The 18,550-nt window shown below is 40.4% G+C and overlaps 1 protein-coding gene across 2 annotated transcripts in view; it reads right to left on the bottom strand.

The window, feature by feature from the left end:
- Nucleotides 1–1,013: 1,013 nt before the first annotated feature.
- The window catches only part of PDS5A (PDS5 cohesin associated factor A), a 144,712-nt gene continuing 127,175 nt past the window's right edge, over nt 1,014–18,550 (bottom strand). For both annotated transcript variants that reach the window (XM_044224443.1, XM_044224444.1), the window contains exons 29-33: nt 17,658–17,720; nt 16,791–16,936; nt 14,869–14,977; nt 11,649–12,001; nt 1,014–4,398 (exon numbers count right to left, since the gene is read on the bottom strand). In XM_044224443.1, coding sequence (XP_044080378.1) covers nt 4,395–4,398; nt 11,649–12,001; nt 14,869–14,977; nt 16,791–16,936; nt 17,658–17,720 — 675 coding nt within the window. In that variant the 3' untranslated portion in view covers nt 1,014–4,394. The remainder of the gene's footprint in view (nt 4,399–11,648; nt 12,002–14,868; nt 14,978–16,790; nt 16,937–17,657; nt 17,721–18,550) is intronic.

The following is an 18,550-nucleotide window of genomic DNA, read 5'->3' as shown; positions in this document are numbered from 1 at the left end:
GGACCAGGTCTTCCAGTTTACAGAGGGAGGAACGCTTCACGCGCGGCAAGTGCCTGGTGTTCGCGTGGTTCAACTAGCAGGCTTCTTCCTGGCCCTTCCCCTGTGGCAGTTTGCCCCTCCTGATGGTCACCTCTGCCGTAGGAGTCCTCAACCTGGACAGCCGCCTCCTGCATCAGATCCAGCTCCTTGTGAGGCAGAGGCTTGCTCAGCCCAATCCTTTATTCAGAGCCTACATCTCCTCTAACAGTTCTCAGAGTTGCATTTCTCTATATAGAAAAGGTACGTTCTGTTTCTACAGCATCTGTCAAGGCTCTGAAGTCCAGACAATGTATCACCTGAAACAGTCACACCTGCCTGTGTGCCATTTGCTTTAGATTGCTAGCGCTCCTTAAGGCCCCACACCAGTGTTCTCGATGAAAGCCTCTGGCATTGTGTCTAGTCTGTACAGATGAAATAACCAAATACCTGGAACGAGGAAAATCACTACCCTTTACCCTTCAGTTTTTGCTGGCTTCTGGAGACTCAGACCTTCCTCCTTCCACGTATAAATGACCCCGGATGGATTGCTTTCCAGGATTCTTGCCGAATCTGATACAGGGCTATTTCTTAAAAGGAATGGGTTTTATTCAGAATGCATGGTCTCTGCTGGAGAATAGGAGTAACTGGAGAACGAGGGGCAAGGAAACTGCCTTTGGTTGGCGGTCAGTATCGATGAACGTTATTTGAGAAATACCCCAAAATTGAAATCCTGATCACCATCCTGGTCCAGATTCCTTAGAAACAGGACCCACATGTTCCTGCTGGCCTTTCATCTCTTTTATTATTTGAGAGAGAGGGAAAGAACGAGTGTGCACAAGCAGAGGGAGCAGGAGAGGGAGAAGCAGGGCCCCGCTGAGCAGGGAACCCGATGTGGAGCTCAATCCCAGGACCTCAAAATCATGACCTGAGCTGAAGTCAGATGTTTGCCTGAGCCACCCAGGCATCCCACTTGGCCTTTCAAAGAAGACACAAGATGAAGTTAATAAGGTTTATTACTCTTACGCAAGTGAAAACTTGGGAGCTCTGATTTACAGGCTGAGGAGGTATGCGGTTATGCACATTCGTTTCCATCGTTCTACACTGTTACTGGCTTATGGCCAACACTGACTTTTTGTGAGCAGCACCGTCACTACTACTGAGTCAGGCTGCAAAGCTTGTCGTCAGACTGAAACTTGGCTGTTCTCCAGTGGTTTATATGAACAGTTTATCCATGTGAATAGTGGAGGCCGTAAAGTCTTGACAATACAAACACCAAGGTGTAGAATGATAATCCCATTGAGGGTAAAATACAGAACCAGGCAGGATAGCTAGCTTTATTTCTCATTCTGTGCATTTCTTATTCCAGATACATGCAATTTGCTTGCTCCCCATCAGTTTTTAAACTTAATGTGCATGTCCAAAATTTGCAATAAAGAGATGTATTGGTATAAATGAAAGGCCACTTTTAAATTCTTGGGTAAAAAAACAACTTCTAAAGTTTTGCAAATGTCTATCAGAATTTATCATCTATTATGTTCTCCCTGTCACTGTAGGTCAGATCATAGTACGTGCCCAGTAAGTTTGAAGGCTTGATTTTTTTCAATTTATGATTACATTTGATTTCTTGTAAGGATATGCAGATATTTTATCAGCTTGTGACATACCAGGGGGTACATGAATATTCAGGGTTACACACTACTATATAATGCTGCATTTCTTGGTTTTATTTGAAACAATGCATATTTTTAGCATTTTATGGTAGGATTTTACACTCATCATTTACACAAATTACAAGGTTCTGCTTCAAGTCTTTAAAAAAATTTTTAAAAATTCAGCCCATGTGCAGCACAAGAATATGCAAAACTACTTTACATTATACACACTTTTTATCAAAGGAGATACAAAATTCTGGCTTGTAGTTTTAGACAAATACAAGAAGCTTCAAACTAGACACAAAGGGTTAACATTAATTCTCAAATATAAGTCTGCACTTTGTATTGTATTTCTCTGAGATGTGAATATCAAATTCCTAAGGGATTTAACTTCTTCCTTTTTTCAAAGGAAAACTGACAAATGTCCCTTAAGTCCCTCCCCATCATCTCAATCTTTTCATCTTCCTACTCTCCCTCCCCTTAGTGCCAGACGCTTGCCTTGGATTAATGAACCAGGGGGGCCATTTACATACACCTGCGGACCAAATCCTTTTAGCTAAACTCCTCTCCTGCAAAAAAAATCGAAGCAGCCACAAACAGATGCAAATGGTTCTGCTACATTATGTTATAAATATGACTTAACACTAGGTAATCTAGTCAGCTGTGACTCTTTGAGTAATCAAAAGGAGTTGAAAAGGTCCCTACTAGTGTGCTTATTGGTGACAGATCAGTGGCCTTAAGAATCAAGATGTCTGATGCTAAGAGCACTTTAAAATCTTTCCAAATATACATGTCCACTGTTTCCTTGAGGGACTTCTCTGATGCTTATGCATAGATATTCTTTTTCAGCATGTTGGAGGCAATATCTTATACTTTCCTTCTTAAAGGGTTATGAAGAGGCAACAAGAAGAGTGAATACCTTTGAAAATGCCCTTTTCAAAAGTATTTGTCACTTGTATCCACTGTTCCCTAACCGTCATCTGATACCCCAATGTGTATACATGCATATTTGAAAGAATTACCCATCTTTCACTGAGTCAATATACAGCCAACTCTTGATTATCTATGAGATAAGTGACATTTACTGCTAGCAAATTTCACATTTAACATAGTAATTATTTTCTGACATAGCTCACATTTGCTGTTTTACATCCCTTGTAGACTACAGCCTCTAAGACCAAGTTCTAATGCAAGTGTCATTTATGTCTTCTGACCCTCACTAGGAATGTGCAAGGAACCAAGTGAGCACATTCAGTGAGGGCTTGGGAAAGAGCCTTAAGTACAGAATGGGGGGCAGCTACAACTCGAGCATGAAGAAGGACAAAGTTCAAGTTCCTCCTGATTAGCCTTGGTTTCATTAAGTTTGTGATTTAAATTATGACTGCAAAACCTGAAACCCGAGGCATAGTCACTATTTTATATAGATAATGGAGAGTTGACTGTAATCATGTTATTTATGACTTTAGCCCTTTACATAAAAAGAAACAAGAAAACATAATATGGTAAAGAGATTAAAAAAGACTACCATATGACATCTAGAAGCATTTATTTTATGCAAAAAACTTAAATATGAGTATGTGTACACAAAAAGTGCACACATTACCTATGCTGAACAATGCCAAGAAACAATATATTGATGCAACAGTTGTCTTCTAAAATAAACATAAAAACTGAGCCCAGACCGGCAGACAAAAGCAAAATACTTATTTCCCATCAGCACAATGCTGAAGCTTGATAGCCATCCTGAACACCTCCAACTTTCCTTACAAAGCTGCCAAAGTCCAACTATTTAAAAAAATTGACTTTTTCTTTACATCAATAATAAAAATCTGGTGACAAACATTATAAAACCAAATGCTGGGCAGTCTTTACTCCTTTAAAATTCCAAATATTCCAACATAATCACAGGAGTAAAAACCATTTTAAAGTGATATGCTTTATGAAACAAACAACAATATGTACATTTATTGCAAATTATATTAAACTAAAATGGAGGGGAAATCAAAATATGAAGTGATATGAAATCAATAATAATTTTAATTATTTTCTCACTCTGATAAAAATCAGAAAGCAACATTTATAAAATTGCCACCACATCACTTTTCATAGCAGGGAACTGAAATCTGTACATCTCATTTTTGCAGAAAAGTAGGCAGGCAGAAAGAATTATACATAAAAGTTTCCAAAAGGAAAAACAAAGAAATATTTAATCTGATCTCTTTTCTTCTAAAAAATTAATTCAGTAGACTTCTATTTTTTGTTTGTTTGTTTGTTTGTTTTCTGTGTAACATGGGAATTCCTGGCTCTAAAATTGATGACTTTTCAGTGTCAGTGTAAGGACATCCTGTTACTTTCTTGAAAATAAAAACTGCAGCATGGAAATCAATGGTGGATTATGCCTTTAAACTCCAGATATGCAGGAACTGGAACCAAGTGTTAAGCAATTTGCTTAATTATTGACTTTTCCTAAGAAAAGTCTAGGGGAAGGGAAGAATAGAGTTGCTTTAGCCTCTCTCTCAAGAGTTTCTGCTGTACATTTCCATCAAAGGACTTGTGGTCATGTGAAAAGGAAGTAATAGCTTCTTTCAGTTTTCAAGGCAGAAAGTGTGTTCTGAAGTTAACTTCATCTTCTGTTTAGGGACATTTTGAATCCAAGTTTTTGCAGAAGCTAGAGGCTGCTTCTGCTTGGCTTTCATTTTCTCCCTTTGCAAATGAGTTTTCTTTTTACCTTGGGGAGGGGAGTAGAAGAAAGCAAAGTTAGAAAAGACATAAACAGGAAAACACACCAAACCAGAATTACTTCATTTCTATAGTTCTTATCTAAAAATCTCAAAATTATTTTCCCATTTTTCATCTGAGACCTTGTTTTAAGGAATCCTTCTCTAAACTATATAAACACAAAATACCAATGAAGAAGTTTTTATTTTCAGCCATTAGGTGCTGCTACCCAATGGCAGATTTGCTTATAAAAACAAAACAATAAAAGCTATTTATTTGAAATAACTGTAATTTGTCATTATTATTATTTCAAAATTGTATTACAGAAAAAAAGTTACTGGGCACTTTTTTTAAACTTTTTTTTTTTTTTTAATTTTTAGATTTTATTTATTTAATTGAGAGAGAGACAGTGAGAGAGAGAGCATGAGAGGGGAGAAGGTCAAAGGGAGAAGCAGACTCCCTGTGGAACTGGGAGCCCGATTCGGGACTCAAACCTGGGACTCCGGGATCACGATGTGACCAAAGGCAATTGCCTAACCAACTGAGCCACCCAGGCGCCCTGTGGGCACTATTTATAAGCAGCAAAAGAAGTTCTGATTTCCGAACTGGGTAAACACATCCATCTTATTTATTTTTTAAAAAGATTTTATGTATTTGAGAGAGCGCCTGAGCAGAGGGAGGAGCAGGTGCAGAGGGAGAAGCAGACTCCCCACGGAGCAGGAGCCTGATGTGGGGCTGGATTCCAGAACCGTGAGATCATGACCTGAGCCGAAGTCCGACACTCAACCAACCGAGCCACCCAGGGGCTCCCCAAACACATGCATTTCAGTATACCAAGAACAAAACCAACCAACCAACCAACCAAACAAAAAAACAAGGAGGAAAATTTAGAGGCATCAAACCCCCACTGGTCCCATTTCCCCAGTAAGGAGAGAGAGTCTAATTTCTGGAAGCATGAGCATGGGGGGATATGGTCTCTCTTCTCTCACCTAACTCCTCTTTGGGAGGAGAAAGAACCCATCTAATAGTTGAGAGGCGAGGGCTGGGAGAAATTAAGCGTGCTGGGCTTGTCCTCTCCTAGATTTGTTTTCTTTTGCCTCCAAAAGGGGCATTCAGGTCTGCCTGTGGTTGTTCAATGTAGAGGCAAGCCACTGTTAGTCACCTGGCCTGTCATTTCTCCATCTTTCCTCAGCCATATCAGTATTAAAACTGGGTCTCCTTTGCAACAATTCCAAACTCGGCAGAAAGGTAAGGAAGTTGTTTACTTGTATTCCACTACATATGGAATCTTATGGAATCATATTACTAAGATGTCAGTGCTTAAAAAACAATCTAAGTGATTAAGATTCTTAAGAAGACTTAATTTGTTATGATATATAAAACAGATTTAATGTTCTATCAAAAAATCTTCCAGGGGCGCCTGGGTGGCTCAGTGGTTTAAGCCGCTGCCTTCGGCTCGGGTCATGATCTCAGGATCCTGGGATCGAGTCCCGCATCTGGCTCTCTGCTCAGCGGGGAGCCTGCTTCCTCCTCTCTCTCTGCCTACCTCTCTGCCTACTTGTGATCTCTCTCTGTCAAATAAATAAATAAAATTAAAAAAAAAAATTAAAAAAAAAAAAAAAAATCTTCCAGAAGCTGCCTGCTGCACCTTCAGGAAGCTTCCCTTTACCAGCTCTGAGTTCTCAGTATCTTCCTGCGCACTCTCACAGACTTACATGATCCAGATCACTGGAAGAATTCCATGCACTTGAAACTATGTCCCAAAGTGAACTGTCATCATATCCAAGCACCTGGCTTCTAAGAAATGTCTGATTATTTTGATAAAAATTCACCTATTACTGCAAAAGTATTCATATTTAAGTGGTTGTGTAACTCATGAGGATACATACTTAGGGGCTACTATGATTTTAAGATATGAACCCAGGTAACAACAGGAAACTTTCTCAATACACAAATGAGCACAGGAAGTAGGAAATTCTTTGCTTAAAAAAAAAAAAAAAAAAAAAAATCCAAGATTCTTGAACACTTCTCCACTAAGCATGCTAAGCAAAACATACTCATCCCAAAGCAGGGAAAACTACAGTCTATTTTCCTATAGATAATTTCTTTATATTTAGTCTCTTCGGAAGTCCCAAATTTAAGGACTGTTTCTCCACTGGTATCTCCTGATAGTCTCTTCCTTGTGAAAGAATTTAGCCCTGGGTGCCTGGGTGGCTCAGTCACTAGGCATCTGCGTTTGGCTCTGGTCATGATCCCAGGGTTCTGGGATCCAGCCCCGAGTCAGGCTCCCTGCTCAAGGGGAAGCCTCCTTCTCCCTCTCTCCCCACCCCCGCCGCTTGTGTTCCCTCTCTCCCTGTCTGTCAAACAAATAAATAAAATCTTAAAAAAAAATTCAGCCTTAAGTGTAAGCAAAACATACTGAAGAATCAACAGACCTATAAAAATACATTTTCAACGCAAAATATTTGGACTGTTTGCCATCTGGATAACAGCTCAAAAACAAAGAAAAAACAAGTAAACTTGGTAACTGAAACGCTGATCTACCCTTCACCCAAAACTCAGAAAAACATTAATTGTCCAGTTGTCAGATACTGTTTCCTGACCATAATTAAACAAATGGCTAACTATTATAAATGTACAGGATAAATTCCAGGAATTTTCTCAAGGAACAATTCCGAATATAGCTCAAAATACAGGCATATTTACCGGAATGTGCACATATATACGCACGCACACACATGCAACAGCTGAGGGAATAACATATATATATATATATTTTTTTTTTATCAGAGAGAGAGAAGGAGAGAGAGCGAGCACAGGCAGACAGAATGGCAGGCAAAGGCAGAGGGAGAAGCAGGCTCCCTGCCAAGCAAGGAGCCCGATGTGGGACTCGATCCCAGGATGCTGGGATCATGACCTGAGCCAAAGGCAGCTGCTTAACCAACTGAGCTACCCAGGTGTCCCCGGGAATAATATATTTGCTGCAAAATTCCAAGGGTATCTAAAAATTCTATAGTTAAGTTTACAAGTAAAATGCTCAGCATCAACTCCCAGATTAAAGAAGCAAAATCTAGGCCAGTAAATTTCTGTATATACTATCCATGTTTTGGATAAAGTATCCACCCCTGAATTAATAAATTATACAAGTAGGAATCATACTATAAGTAATTATTATATTACTGACCTGACTAATATTCTCAGGAAAAGGACCGAGTAAGAGGAATTCTAGAGGGTCAGCGCGCGCTACACATTACAAGCGCTGGTGTGGTAGGAGAACAGCTCTAGAGGCTACCATTTATCAAGAGTCCTACCGAAGAGGGCTGCAGGACTGAACAGAGTGGCGTACAGAAGTGTCTAGACTGTGGCTGGCACATCCTGGGGTCCCTAAAATGGTTTTCATTATTAATAAAATCACACCATTGTACTACACGTATCAAGCTGGAAGACGGAGCGAGATTGCGAGGGGCGGTGCCAGCAGGGGGTGCGGCCTGGGCGCCGTGAGGACGCCGCACCCGCAGAGCGCCCGCGAAGACGCGGAGTACAGCCGACTGGGTACTGTCAAGGGGTGGGGGTCTTTTTGGAGGTTACTGTGGAAACCTGTAACCAGAGTGGACCGGCCCATCTGGCAAGTAACAAATCAATCCAGTGAAAGGTCTGAAGAATAACGCAGGGTTCAGGAAGACCGAAGGGGCATCTGATGTTCGAGCGCGGGGCCACAGGGAGGCACTGGGGCCCGCGCCCGCCGTACCACAGTCTCGCCCTCAAGACTCGCTTCAAGCCCGGGGCGAACGGCTTCAGTGCAGCCGTTCAGATCTCACTCCACCAGGGAGGCTCTGAGTCTCCAGGGCAATAAGCAAGCGATCACCCCGGGGTGATCCTGCACTCACAGATTTAGTGTTCGATGGCTCTCGAGCTCCGCAACCCTCCATCTTTCCCTAGTAACGAGCGGGCTGAAATTTTAACGGCGACCTGACACGGTGACTGGAGGCGCTGGATTCGCTCCATGCGGGGAACTGTAATCACGGGCTTTGATCTGTACGTGATCCACACCAGTCTCAGGCACATACAGGTGTGATGTCAAATCAATCGCAAGGAATACTTGTAGTTAATGAGAAGTATGTTTACTTTTATTTATTAATTTTTAAGTAAAGTCTATGCCCAACATGGGGCTCGAACTCACGACCCCGAGATCAAGAGTGGCGCGCTCTACTGAGCCAGCCAGATGCCCCGATGAGAAGTAGGTTTAATCTTGTAGGAAGGTGGAAGCTACAGTCCCACCATGAAATAAAAATGAAGCCAGTACCTTCAGGATTTTGACCATTTAACACTTCTCCTTAAGCTGAGATGGTTAAAATACCAGCTGAATCACAAATAAGGAACTTTTGACTTGTTGTACCTATTCCGTCTTTTGGTGGTAACTACACCTTATCTTTTACATCATTACACAGTATCTTAAGAGGAAAAACAGAGTTAGGAATGTTCAGTTATTTTAAAAACGTTTCAAAATATGACAAACTATGAGCGGGGACCAGCACACTGGGGTGCTTACTAAGGGATGCTCCTGGGTCCCAAGTCATGCTCTGTGTGGCACCGGCCATGTGCCCACAGATAGTCTGTTCAAGTCTCCTTACCTCTAACCTAGGCTTGTACCTGCTTCAGACTGACTGTTGGCAAGGCAAGCAGATGTTTAACAATCTTTCCCTATTATTACTATTATTTTATTAATAAATATGCCAAGCCTCACCCCAAATATATTCTGCACATTATTCTACCCACAATGTTCTTAGCGTGGGGTGCTTCCTTTAAGTGTGCTGCTTCCAAGAAGCTCTGATCTACTGCTTGGTTTATTCCTCCCTGATGCTAACAAGCAGGGGCTGTTGTTTTAAACTTTTTTTTTTTAAAAGATTTTATTTATTTATTTGACAAAGAGAGATCACAAGTAGGCAGAGAGGCAGGCAGAGAGAGAGGGAAGAGGAAGCAGGCTCCCTGCTAAGCAGAGAGCCCGATGCGGGACTTGATCCCAGGACCCTGGGATCATGACCTGAGCAGAAGGCAGAGAGGCTTTAACCCACCGAGCCACCCAGGCGCCCCTGTACTTTTTTTTTTAAGATTAAAAAAATTTTTATTTATCGGACAGAGAGAAACACAGCAAGGGAGGCAACACAAGCGGGAGGAGTGGGAGAGAGAGAACAGGCTTTCCGGTGAGCTGGGAGCTCGATGTGGGGCTCGATCCCAGGACCCTGGGATCATGACTTGAGCCGAAGACAGATGCTTACTCGACTGAGCCACCCAGGTGCCCCTATTTATTATACTGTCTTACTGATGACAAAGAGGAGGCCGAGGTTAAATATGATGTTCTAGGTTGAAGATTTAGATCTTTAGTCCATAACACTAGAAGTGAGTAGGAGAAACATGCACTACTTAGATCAGGTTTGGGCCTGGGTCTGCTCCCATGAGATGTTGTAAAAGGTAGCTTGAGACACTTAAAATGTAAGAAAATTTAACATGAATAGTAATTTTAAAAATGTACTTGTTAATACATATGCTTCAGGCAACACTGTGATAGCTGGTAGGATCATCCTAAGATGATCAAGATTGTCTCTTTCCTACAAAGAATTCAGATGCTTTCAATCTCATTCGAGGGGAGATGAATTCAGTACAGATATACAAAGAAAAAAGAAGGAGATTGGGCTAAGTTCTAACTGTAGGCCAAGTCTGAAAGGAGCCAACTTCTAGATCTGCCGCTGGAACACCACCATTACAGGACAGAGAAACTGAAGATCCAGCCCAAGAAGCCCAAGAATGATCAAAGAGGAGTAGCTGTGAGGTGGTTTCACTGCAGAGTGGGGAAAAGCGGTAAACTGCTGACTTGTACTAAAATTAACTCTAACCAGTAGAATTCAAGAGTAGGATATACCTGTTTGTGTGCTATGACTTTTGTCTTCTCCATCCTGAGACCCTCCCCCTTTTATTTTTTTTTAAGATTTTTTTTTTTTTTCCGAGGCCCTGTAATTGAAATGAGTCCACTTTAAATCCTTTCAGGAGGATCCACTGGAGGGCAAGTCTGGTGCCAGCAGGCGCGGTAATTCCAGCTCCAATGGCGTATATTAAAGTTGCTGCAGTTAAAAAGCTCGTAGTTGGGGGCGCCTGGGTGGCTCAGTGGGTTAAAGCCTCTGCCTTCGGCTCAGGTCATGGTCCCAGGGTCCTGGGATAGAGCCCTGCATCGGGCTCTCTGCTCAGCGGGGAGTCTGCTTCCTCCTCTCTCTCTGCCTACTTGTGATCTCTGTCTGTCAGATAAATGAATAAAATCTTAAAAAAAAAAAGCTTGTAGTTGGATCTTGGGAGCGGGTGGGTGGTCCGCGGGGAGGCGAGCCACCGCCCGTCCCCGCCCCTTGCCTCTCTGCGCCCCCTCGATGCTCTTAGCTGAGTGTCCCACGGGGCCCGAAAAAATTAAAAGTGTTCAAAGCAGGCCTGAGCCGCCTGGATACCGCAGCTAGGAATAATGGACTAGGACCGCGGTTCTATTTTGTTGGTTTTCGGAACTTTTTTTTAAAGATTTTTAAAAATTTATTTATCTAACAGAGATCACAAGTAGGCAGAGGCAGGCAGCGAGAGGGGGAAGCAGGTTCCCTGCTGAGCACAGAGTCCGATGCAGGGCTCGATCCCAGGACCCCGGGATCATGACCCGAGCCGAAGGCAGAGGCTTTAACCCACTGAGCCACCCAGGTGCCCCAAGACTCCCACTTTTTAAAAAAGAATTTATTTGTTTGACAAAGAGCAAGAGTGCAGAAGCAGGGAAGCAGCAGAGGGCGGGGAAGAAGAAGGCTCTCCGCTGAGCACGAGTCTGACTTGGGGCTTGGGGCTCGATCCCAAGACCTCAGGATCATGACCTGAGACGAAGGCAGACACATAACTAAGCCACCTAGGTGCCCCATCCTAAGACCTTTTTACCCAAAGGCAGCCCTTTAAATGAAGGAAAGCCCATGTAACTATGTGAAAGATACTGAGCAAAATTTAGTACTGTCCTTGGTAGTAAGCAGAAATGCAAAACATGATATCTTAATTAAAAATTAACCAAAAGAAACAAGATCTCTCTTCAAACTGGCATCCTGGAGGTTATGAGATCGAAACCAATGCCGTTATAACCTACTCAGGAAACAAAGGGCAGTTTGCAGACCCAAATGCTTCGGAGTTTGGGGTAACTGGCACATGCTAAAAAGAAAACAAAACGTCTCAACCAGACAGAACGGCCCCCATTACCTTTGTAAGTCAATCTGTCTCTCTGCTGGTGCTGCCTTTTTGGCTCCGTCTTGCAGTTTCGGTGCTTTGGCATTGCCTGCTTCCAGACCCCCGGGGCTGTCCTGACTGACCGCCGCTCTCTTTCTTCCTTTGCCCAGAGGTTTGTTTATGTCGTCATTTTTGGTTGCATTGCCCTGAGATTCAGACTTGGGTCGGCGTCCTCTCCTGGGTTTGGAAGGGGCAGGTGGTCCTGATTCATCTACTTTCTCATCTGTTTTTTGCTGGATGTTCTCTGCGCCAGCTGCTGCTACATTTCTTTTCTTTCCTCGGTCACTGCTGATGTTGCCCTGGGTGGTCTGATCAGAAATGATCTCCTAAAAGAGCACAAAACAATTCTATAAACATAAATTCCTTAAATATCAAGATCTGTACTGGAATGAATTATTTTTAAAGTATTCTCGAGGACCGGGAATTCCAAGGCTTCTAATAAACTCCTTAAGGAAGTTATGTTAAGTTTATGTGTTTACACACGTAAAAATGATAAGACAAGAAAAAAAGTAATACATTACTTTTTAAAAGGAACAAAGTGCATTAAAAATCATGCACATGGCTGTATTTACACATTTATGCATATTATGTACATATGCATATGTCTGAAGAACTCATCCAAAGGCAAATGAAAGAAGAAACCCATTGGTTAGCCACGGGTATGAGGAAAAAGAAGACTCCTTCCGGACAAAACAAAGGCGGCACCTGAATTACAGGACAGACCTGAATCCATGGGCTCGGTCTTGCTTCTTTTAACCACTTCCTTCCCTCATCCTTCATATTACAATCCAATCTCCCTCACACAGTAAATAACAGGAGAGTATGTCCTGATTTTTTTTCCCTTTAGAGATGGAGCAGGGCAGTAGCAAAGGGAGAGAGAATCTTAAGCAGGTTCCACATCCAGCACAGAGTCCAGTGTGGGCCTTGACATCCCCTCCGAGATCTTGACCTGAGCCAAAATCAAGAGTTGGATGCTTAACTGACTGAGCTGTCCAGGCGCCTCAAGAATGTCCTGATTTGTAAACACCCATATCTAGTTTGCTGGATTATTTTTATACACATAGTAAATTGGTTTATGCATTAATCTCTTTGAAAAATTGGTCAGCAAGAGACTATCTCTTAGATCTTTCTCTTCCCTTAGTATATCAATGGGACAGTTTTTTGAGCCTAGAAGACTGAGGGTTCAGACGTGGGAAAGAAATGACAACATTAACTAACTTATGGGAGACCCGACTGGGAGATAATTAAGTTTTGTCAAAATACAACTCCTGTGTGTTCAGAGCTGTATCGAAATTTTTTAAAACATTCTTTGGGGGGGCGCCTGGGTGGCTCAGTGGGTTAAAAAGTCTCTGCCTTCAGCTCGGGTCATGATCCCAGGGTCCTGGGATCCAGCCCTGCACCAGGCTCTCTACTCAGCAGGGAGCCTGCTCTACCCCCGCCCCGCCCCGCTCCGCTGCCTGCCTCTCTGCCCACTTGTGAACTGTCTGTCAAATAAATAAATAAAATCTTTAAAAAAACCCCTCCAAATAAAAAACAAAACAAAATAAAACCCAACAACATCAAACCCCCCCCCCCAAAACAAAAAAAAATAACCAACATTCTTTGGAAGGGTGCCTGGCCGGCTCATTTGTTAAGCGTCTGCCTTTGGCTCAGGTCATGATCCTGGGATTCTGGGGCCGAGCCTGCTTCTCCCTCTCACACTCCTCCTGCTTGTATTCCCTCTCTTGCTGTGTCTCCCTCTGTCAAATAAATGAATGAAATCTTTAAAAACAAAAACATTCTTTGGAGGGGCGCCTGGGTGGTTCAGTTGTTTAAGTGTCTGCCTTCGGCTCAGGTCATGATCCCAGGGTCCTGGGATCGAGCCCAACATCAGGCTCCCGGAGCCCCTCACCCTGTTTGTGCTTTCTCTCTCTCAAATAAATTAATGGAATCTAAAAAAAAACAAAAAACAAAAAATAAAAAAAAATCTTAGGAAGCATGAAAAAGTTAAAATAAGGGTTTGGAATAATATTATAGATTAATCATAAATAATATTATAGATTAATTATAAATCAAACAATTTGGTTTCTCAAAAATTAGAATTTAAATATCCCATTTATCTTTTATTAAAGTATAACTGACATATAATATCAATTTATATCTTACATAGAATTTTAGATCACAGGCTAGAAAAATTATAGTTCTTTGTGCCAGATAAACATTTTTATCCCTCATACCACCCCTTTCTACAAGTTAAGTACGTTTAAATGAATGTCTGTGGCAATATGCATTATTGCATCTAAGTTTGTTTACATCAAGACTGTTTAATTCTATACAAGAATCCCACAATATTCAAGTCTACTGGTTTCTGAATTCCAAGAGTTTTGGCAGTGAGAGGCTCCCTGTTACCTGAATCTACTGATATACCGAACTTCAGATAACACAGCAAGAGGTTGAATAGTGAAAGACTGAGTAAAAAAGTATCCTCCTCTGTTCAGTTTGCATTCACATAGTAAGTATGCAGAGTTCAGCTCTTGCAGAATAACTGTACAGTCTTATATTTTATGTACCCCAAGGCAACTCCTAAAACATCTGATGAATACTATAAATATATGGTGGGCAATAAAAAGATAAATATGTTGAGAATATGATTCTGTAGGAAAAGAAGTAATAGTATTCCCATGCCATTGCTACTGAGGTAAGTGACCAGTTTCATTCTACAGTTAAACAGAAGCTTAGAGAAGTCAAGCAACCTGTCTAAGTAAACACACAGCCAAAGAGTGGCAGAGCCGGGACTGAGACTCAGGTCTGATTCTTACCGTTGTTTTTCTCCTGCCACAATACTGTTAAGAAAATCGGGTGCCAGTTATAAGGTCCGCAATAAAGAATGTAGCCATTAAACAAAAACTCAAGTACATTTTAAAAGGTTACTCGTAAATTTAACTTTCAAAAAATTTAACAGAAATAAAAACAGTATACACATGCCTTATAGGAGTCAATAAACTTTGAAAGCTCTCAAAAACTCTGAATTCCTAGTTTTTCCAGTTCTGGGCGCAGCAGTGCAGCAGGACATAGGAAGCACAGTGAAAGCACGGCAAGAGGCCAGTGGAGACTACGCAGTTCACAGTCACTGGTCAAGTGGGCGCTTCTTAACGTCTACCATGAAACTGCTAATCTCTGCGAGAAATCCATTTGTTAAATTTTAAAAATTTACCTTATTCTTTACCGGGTCAACATTCTTCACAGGTGTGACAGAAATAATTCTCACAGGGTTCTCTTCATTTTCACTACCTCCAGTTTCTACTGCCTCTGAACTCTGTTCCCTGTCGAAGAAAAATAAACCAAAGCTTCTTTATTTCACATGGACAGAGAGCTTACCCTTTCACTAACCAATGAGGAAACAAGCGTAGGCTAATTTAGAAGCCCAGCCAAATGACGCAACATTAGCAAGATTCTGATATTCTGTGGTTATAGACCACTGCTGTATTATATCATGTTTCTGATTCTCTTTAACCTTACTAACCTAAGACACAAATGACTGCCTAAAACCAACAGACAGCTGTTTAGAAACAAAATCATACAACTGTTCTAAGAATTTCTCTTGGGGGTAAAAAACCCTTAAACAAAGTAAAAATACAGTGATCAGTGTATTATGAACAGTGCATACATAGTTGTGTTGTCTCTAGTGTGTGTGTTTTTTATTTTTTTTTAAGATTTTATTTTTAAGTAACCTCTAGGCCCAAAGTGGGGCTCAAACTCCAAATCCTGAGATCAAGAGTTGCATGTTCCACGGGCCCGCCAGGTGCCCCTCCAGTCTGTGTTGTTATGCTCTGCAAGGAAGAGGGCTGGAAGAAGAGGTGGCAGGGGAGGAGTTTTGAGACCCACCATTTCTGTAAACCGCAGACATTCCATGTTATTTTATAATTGGGGTTCTACATCTAAGAATGTTTAAAACAAAACCAACTGAGTTTCATGAGTAAGAATAAAAATCTATAGGGGCGCCTGGGTGGCTCAGTGGGTTAAAGCCTCTGCTTTCGGCTCAGGTCATGGTCTCAGGGTCCTAGGATCGAGCCCCGCATCAGGCTCTCTGCTCAACAGGGAGCCTGCTTCCTCCTCTCTCTTTGCCTGCCTCTCTGCCTACTTATGATCTCAAATAAATAAATAAAATCTTAAAAAAAAAATTTCATGAGTAAGAATAAAAATCTATAGGGGCGCCTGGGTGGCTCAGTGGGTTAAGCCTCTGCTCAGGTCATGGGTCCTGGGATCGAGCCTCGCATTGGGCTCTCTGCTCAGCAGGGAGCCTGCTTCCCTTCCTCTCTCTCTCTGCCTGCTTCTCTGCCTACTTGTGATCTCTGTCTGTCAAATAAATAAAATCTTTAAAAAAAAAAAGATTTTTTTTTCAATTTTCAATTTTTAGTGTTGATAAGAATAGGATCAGGTAGAAATTTTTATGTAGTTTTATGCAGCTAACATGGTAAAGACCTGATATGTTAAAATAAACATGGAATATTCTTATAAGTAGATGTTATAACAATTTATCTTAACTCATGCTATACTAATTTTACTTAGTTAAAATTAAAATGCATATAAATTCAATTTAAGAGTTTTATGATCATAGTTTTCCCAAGTGTTTGATTTTTTTATATAGGCATTTCTATATAAATTTGTTGTAACATATATTAGATATTCTTAAATTTGGGGTACTTGGGTGGCTCAGTTGGTTAAGCATCTGCCTTCAACTCAGGTCATGATCCTGGGGTTCTGGGATCGAGCCCCCTATTGGGCTCCCTGCTCAGTGCAGAGTCTGCTTCTCCCCTTACCCTTCCCTGTGATCTCTCTCTCATTTTCACACACTCTCTCTCTCAAATAAAGAAAATCTTAAAAAATATATATATATATATATATTTTCCATTTCTGTTCCATTTACTTTTTTACACACTTGGAATGTTACATAGGTTCAAAATGTAATTATGTACTCTGAATTTCCATCATTAATTATACTAAAAGTCAGCACTATTATTTTATGCCAAAATGTTTCCTAAAGTCTGTTTTTGTGATCTAGTGCTTTAGGTAAAAATAAAATATGAAACAAGTAGAGAGTGATAGTAACAAAGACAAGTGGAGGAAAAACATTGCCTTGATCGGTTTCCGGTTGAAGGGTTTAGCTCTGAATTTACATTAATGTTGCTTCCAGTCTCAGCTCCGGTGCTTCTAACATATGGTTTCCTTCCTGTTGCTGATAAAGGCTTGTTTACTGCACCTAGTACTCCAGCAGGTTTTGGCTAAAAATCACACATATGCATGTTATTTTATACCTTACTGTAGGGATTCACATAAATTTCGACACTTGTAAAAGATACTGTTTAGCCTAAGCCAAGAAACTGTTACTTTGGAAAGTTTAATTCTAAATTTATTAGAAATGATAAATTTTGTAAAATTGGGTTCATCTGAATACAAGTCAGAAGTATTACTTCTACTCAAATAGGCAGTATTTAATTATTTTCTATTATTCAATCAAAGTAAAAAGTACCCCTGAAACACACAGTGAAATACATAAGATATAATTTCATACAAATAAACAATTACAAGTATATAATAACAGTTTAGACACTTATTTTTTATCAAAAATTAAATTTCTATTACTCTTTTAGATGTCATAGTACTTTTATAGAATATAAATTATCTAACTCATTAATACTTTAAAATTATTATTTTTTAAAAATCTTACATATCTAAATTTATTATACCATTTTTCAAGAAAATCTGCTTTGTGGATTCTGAGTAATTTGAAGCCTACTACTACTGATGAGAACACATGATCATAATTCAAGAGTCACTTATGGCAGAAAAAAGCCATAACAGAACAAGATGCTACAAGCCACAATACGGTCCTTAAGAATCAGGAACTATAAATTCCATGGGACATTTAAAAGTTATTTCTAAGAACAGCAGAAATAATATATACATGAGACAAAGATTTCCAAATTATCTAGTACATAATACCTTTCCTGTTAACAGAAGTACTCTGGTCTCTTCTGAAATGTAACTCTTGTCATTACAGAAATCCTACCAAAAAAAAAAAAAAAAAAAAAAAAAAAATCAAGTGAACAAGTGTATTTTCACTGTCCAAACAAGACTTTTCAGGCACTGTGCATTACAATAACAATTACATTTGGGCCAGGATACATATTAATTCCTCAAATAAAGCATATTTAAGGAACCATGTCATTAACTCTAGCTTAACTCAATGGCACATTAAGACTTGACAAATATAAGAGTTCAATTACTTAAATCACATTTTAAATAAAATACATCCCTATTTTTTCATATAGTTCAGGGCAAACAGTCTCCAGGTTATTCACTGAACTACTTTCTCTACTCTATTGTAAAACCTATTTCATTCCAAAGCATTCAAAATGGTACAGTGCATATATTAAGCACTTAATATTTACTAAAATAACTCCATACTGGATTTCAAGAAAATTATTCTCATTGAAAAAAACTGTCACTTTCATAGCTAATAAATGAATTAAACCTAATGTGGACACTTGAAAGTTTCACCTACATGAAACCTAAGAGTACTTTGATGCTTCTGTTAAATATCTGGGGAACAGCACCCATGTGAACCACAATGATGTCATGTAAGTAAAGTGACTCACTATGACCAAGAAGTTTATTAATTTTTTAAGTACTCTCACTTAAAAAATTATCTTTGCTTTCTTTTATTAAGTTTACTTTCAAACTGGTGTCATAGGGAAGAACAGATGGTTTATGTGTGCCTATAAAGACATAACAATTTTAGCATGTGTGCCAGGCACAGCTATATCCCCCCCCCCAAAGGCTTTTGTGCCACTTAAATCAATGTTACAAAGCCTGGGGACCAACGTTCATTCACT

The sequence above is a fragment of the Neovison vison genome, chromosome 11 (genome assembly GCF_020171115.1).
Source record: "Neovison vison isolate M4711 chromosome 11, ASM_NN_V1, whole genome shotgun sequence".
NCBI classification, from domain to species: Eukaryota; Metazoa; Chordata; class Mammalia; order Carnivora; family Mustelidae; genus Neogale; species Neogale vison.
The sequence above is the reverse complement of the archived record's forward strand: the minus strand, read 5'-3'. Positions and strand labels throughout refer to the sequence as shown.